The sequence below is a fragment of the Mixophyes fleayi genome, chromosome 7 (assembly GCF_038048845.1).
Source record: "Mixophyes fleayi isolate aMixFle1 chromosome 7, aMixFle1.hap1, whole genome shotgun sequence".
Lineage (NCBI taxonomy): Eukaryota > Metazoa > Chordata > Amphibia > Anura > Limnodynastidae > Mixophyes > Mixophyes fleayi.
The window spans coordinates 103,015,051-103,020,153 of NC_134408.1; the positions used below are offsets into that span (position 1 = coordinate 103,015,051).

The following is a 5,103-nucleotide window of genomic DNA, read 5'->3' on the forward strand; positions in this document are numbered from 1 at the left end:
AATGCAGTGTTCTTGCTGAAAGTTGAGCACTTTGGAAAAAGAGTTTGGAATGAGTCAGGAACAGCGCTGGAAACGACTGAAGCCTGGAGTCAGGGAGCGATCCTCAGGAGAAGAAAGTGAGTTCTTCTGGCAATGAGCTGAACTTAAGAGCTGATTTAAATAGAGTTTTCCCAGTGTCTACTGACTGCACAGGTCATGTGAACACAGGTGCTGGAGTCTGGTAGCTCTGGGAAGATCAAAGAAACAACAGAGTGAAAGAGTGAATTGTGTTAATAGGGCACTCTTTTTTTATAAATTGGTTTGATATATTAAACAATTATTAAAAAATGTAAACTTTATTAGTACAATTATTTAAACATTAAGAAAAGAGAAATGATAATATGAATCTTAGATTTGTAACTGATAAAATGGTAGAAAAACTACCATGCTGTCTCGATGTCTTCTTGCCGACGTGCGTTTTGCTCTGGACCTTTTCAAGAAAGCACGCGGCGGCGTTCGCTGGACTCGCTGTTCAAACTAAATATTAATGTATTATAAACTAGTGATATCCTGATTGGATACTGTTACAGCATTCTGAATATTACTCACTACTTTGTACTGGACAAATTAAGGGTCTAGTTACCTAGCGTACATGATACAATCTGCTACCCAATGCGATTAGCATTATAGGGAACCAACTCCTGATATCTAGTGATCCTTGCAATTACTACAGGGAGCTAATAGGGGACTTATTTTAATCTCTATCTTTAATGTAATTCAATCGTTTTATGGGAAATAGTATATATATATATACTTTGTAGCACCTAATGAGAATATTCTTTCTGGCGCATTAGCGCAGGACACTACACTATGGTTATAATTGTCTATTCTGGCAGTATATCTATATATATTCTTGATCGATTCAAATAGGTGTATTTATTTTGGATTCATTGCTGTAACATAGCGGTATTTATTGGGATCACTCTGAATACTGTGATATCATATTGGACATTTATTTATATAAATCAAGATCCCTGGGTTTATTAGTGAGATAATTACCAGGACTCACCTCGGTAATAGTATATAGCCATGAGAAGACAGCGAGACAGCATGGTATTTTTTCTACCATTTTATCAGTAACAATTCTGAGATTCATATTATCATTTCTCTTTTCTTAATATTTCTCTATAGTTGTTTTTAAAAAAATTGTACTAATAAAGTTCACATTTTTTAATAATTGTTTAATATATCAAACCAATTTATAAATAAAGAGTGCTCTATTAACACAATTCCCTCTTTTACTCTGTTGTTTCTTTGATTAACTTAATTGTGTAGGTGCATCTACCCTCATGTAGTTATTTGGAGACATACTTTGTAGAGGGGTTACAACTCTGTGCGGTGAAGAATAATTTTCTAGCTCTGGGAAGATCACTTGACAGAATCCAATATGGCCACGTCTATGCAAAAGAACAGACATAAATGTTTGTTTACAGGTGATGTTATAGAGCTCAGGAATGGCGCAGGTCACCAGAGAACCCAGGAAGGCTGTGAGATGACACTGGCAGATATGACAAATTAGACTATGACCCCGAAGTGTGACACTTTCTCAAGATCTGAACTCACAGTTGCCAAATTTTTGTGGGAGAGCAGGGCAACGTCCCATCCCGCATCCTGTCCACTTTACTAGTGATGTTGGTATAGTTTAGCAGATGGGTGTGACAAAATGATGCGAATGGCATGACTTCACCCCTAGGATGGCAATGAGGATGAGGCAGTGAGATTTCCACTCCAGGTGGGAGATCTTCAAAGTTGGCAAGCATGCCTGAACTATCATTTGAGTTACCTCATACTTATTATTTAGTGCTAAACAGAAATAAAACTGAGTGTACCAAGTGTTTGCACACCATTTTAGTGCCAAAATAGCAAAACCATATATATGTTCCAGCTTGGAGCACACAGCAGAAGAACAAAAACAGCAGAAAAAGAATGACAAATGTCAAATGCAGGAAAGATAACCTAAGCCTACATAACCAACACCACATATTATGGCAAATGTAATAACAATATAATTACAGAAAATACAGTAAAGGAAGCAAGTTATGTAAATAATAAATAAAAATGACTAGGCAAACTGAAACTGGAAATGTGTTCCATTATTCCTTGATAGCAAAATAATATCCATTCAAAAACAGAAATACAGACTATCCAGATGAGGAGTCTGGATGAACCTGCTAAATGTTGCTACAAACTATGAAACATAACTTCTAGTTACTGATGAGTCTGAGCATTTTTTTTACTTACAACATTTCCTTTTCTTAAAAGTCTGGGACCCATTCATTAAAAGTTTAAACTTATGTGCACTGCCCCACCTTTATCTGTTTAATATACCCTTAGTTTTCTCCCATAGGGGCCTATCTATCAAACTTTCCCCCCAACAGTTTTCGGGGATTTACCGTGAAATTATGTATTATTGCAGCATCGCAGCAGATATCTCTGCTTTGCAGTTCCTAACATTTTTCTGAGCATCCCCCATAACAGTTTATGGGGAGTGCTCATTACCGCTATGTATGAAAGTCTGCCTAGTGAAATTTTTCTCTTTTTCTACATGTTAATGTACGCCATTTGAAGCTGGCGTACACTAACACAACTGAAGTCTTTCGCAGCTCTCCGCGCTGCTCTGAAGAGCAGAGCTGGACAACGCATGTGTGGAGGGATCATGTGATCCCTCACTGTCACATGACTCACCTTCATGCCGTCTAGGATGTTAATGCGCATGCCCAAGGTTTTCGGTCGGTGCATGCGCACTAATAAAAAAAGGAGAAGAAGTTCAACACAGCTTTCTTCGGATGAGAAGAAACTGTGATGAAGAGGTGAGTAACTTCCTAGGGACAGCAGGTTATCGGCATTGCTGTCCCTGAGAACTTTCTTGATACATTGCCGGAAACTTTCAAAACCCATTTGAACCCAAAACCTGAAGGTAATCAGAACCAAAAACCCAAAACCCAAAACACCAAAAGTGGCCGGTGCACATCCCTAGTTTCAATCAACCCTTTCTAATTGCAGGATCACCACTAGCTGGGTATCATTTTGAAAGTTCTCTTCCTTGATATTCCTGTGACACTCTCATGTATGTAACAGTTTTTATTTTTATGATGCACTTATGCTGGCATTCAGTACTATTCTGTGTTAAAAGACACTTAAATAATTTGTCTTAACCAACCACCCTCTGATTTGCACACATAATAAATCAGTACCTGCCTACCCACATTAAATATATTTGTCTGCACACATGGTAGTGTCACAGATTGATTTGTCAATACCCTGGGAACTGCAACACAAAATTCACTGATTGTATATGCCCATCTCTCACAATTTATTCTGTACATACAGCCTTTTTACTATCTCCCCTTTTTAGATGGTTTGGTGATTTTCTGTGGCCCATTGTCATATGTATGACAATTTTTATTATAATGCACAATAATAATAAAAAAAAAATCAAATACTGATTGATACGTTTATTAGACTTTAGGAATTAATACATTATTTTTTTGCTTAATGCAGATATTGGACTCGCCTAAAAGAACCAATTCTGGGATTAGTAGCTCCCCAATCACTGTATTTCTTATACTCTCCAGGTCTCAGATAATACTGACGTCCCCTGTAGTTGGGTTCCTCATAGAACACCCAGTACCCATCATGCACGTGAGAAGAGTAGATGTCATTGTAACGAAATTGTTCATAGACATGAGGACAATCTTCAGTGAACTCCATCATCTGACCTTTAAAGTCTTCTTTCTCAAAAACCCTCATTCTGAATGGCCCACGGTGCTAGATTTAAGCACAATAGATTAATTTAGCTAAATTAATTATTTAGAAAACAAACTTGTGCTTAAATATAAAGTAAGACATTTGCAAAAATACAGCAGATAACGAGCATATTACAATGCTATATGTATATGACAAATTAATGGTGCATTTATGTATTAAATAAATAGTACATTTTCAGACAGTAGCTCAAATTTGTACTGACAACACACATGGTCATAAATTAGAAATATATATTTACCTGTGGAGTCAGGCGACAGGATTTGATGTAGTCATTATAACCCATCCATTGTTGGAAGTCAGGATATTCTCCTTTCCTAAGGAAGTATTGGTGTCCTCTGTAGCTGGGCTGCTCATACAAGATCCAGTTTCCATTCTCCACTCGGATGGAGTTGCAACGATTGAAATATGAAGACAAATCAGAGGAATCAGAAGTACACTCATAGGAGCGACCTTGGAAATTTTTATCCTCATAGAACACAATCTATGGAAAGATAATTGTGATTTCAATCTGGTTTAACAACAATGTATTATATAAGTTGCTCTAAATACCATAAATTACCTTTTAATATCTGCATAAAAAATAAGCTTTTTAGATGTCACGGCATGTTAACTTATCAACTTATTATTAATGTTAAGGAGAACAAAGTCTAACAAGTAGCTATAAATAGACTCTTGAAATAAGTACCCTAGTCTTTCAAATTTGAATAAAATATTTTAGAGATGGTTGAAACTTATGAACTTTATGCCATTTGGTGACTGTAACTGAAATGTAGCTTACCTTAACCATCTTGTCTGGAGATCTGATGCAAGAGCTGTGAGCTGTTTCAGAGCCAAAGAGGAAGGCTCTTTATTTATCTGGTACTGCTGATGTATGCATACAATGCAAGCAATGCTGACCCTTTTTTTTGTCAACTATAGAAAATGTATAGGCCTTTTGTCTTGTTTGTGCGCCTGACTAATCATTATTCAATCTTGCCACAGTTGTATTTATACGCTTACTGAGAACATCACCTTTTTACGGCTTGTAGACCTATTTTATGGAAAATGTGCTAGTATATATACTTTGCAATGTTTAGATAAAAATAGTAAATAAGAACTTGAGCATAATTATTACCTTTTTATAGAGTGGAAAAAATGTATGCATTAATAATCATATTTCCATTAATTATCATATTTCTGTAAAACCGTATGCAATAATTATTAAAGCATACTGGTCACATGATCCCTGAGTAAATTAAGATCAGTTGAATTAAGCTGATTGTTTATCTATTGAACATCAAGTGACTGGTCACATGT

The 5,103-nt window shown here is 36.2% G+C and overlaps 1 protein-coding gene across 1 annotated transcript; it reads right to left on the bottom strand.

The window, feature by feature from the left end:
• Positions 1–3,531: 3,531 nt before the first annotated feature.
• On the bottom strand, positions 3,532–4,594 carry LOC142098535 (gamma-crystallin-3-like). The gene is made up of 3 exons (XM_075181372.1): positions 4,586–4,594; positions 4,046–4,288; positions 3,532–3,807 (listed from the first exon to the last, which is right to left on the bottom strand). The coding sequence occupies exons 1-3, from the start codon at positions 4,592–4,594 to the stop codon at positions 3,532–3,534; spliced, it is 528 nt and encodes a 175-aa protein (XP_075037473.1).
• Between the last annotated feature and the right edge of the window lie 509 nt (positions 4,595–5,103).

What these genes read in the sequence shown, in the direction of transcription:
- LOC142098535 (XM_075181372.1), bottom strand. An exon ending in CCTGTCGCCTGACTCCACAG is followed by an intron (nt 3,808 to 4,045) that starts GTAAATATATAT and finishes GCTTAAATCTAG; the next exon opens with CACCGTGGGCCATTCAGAAT.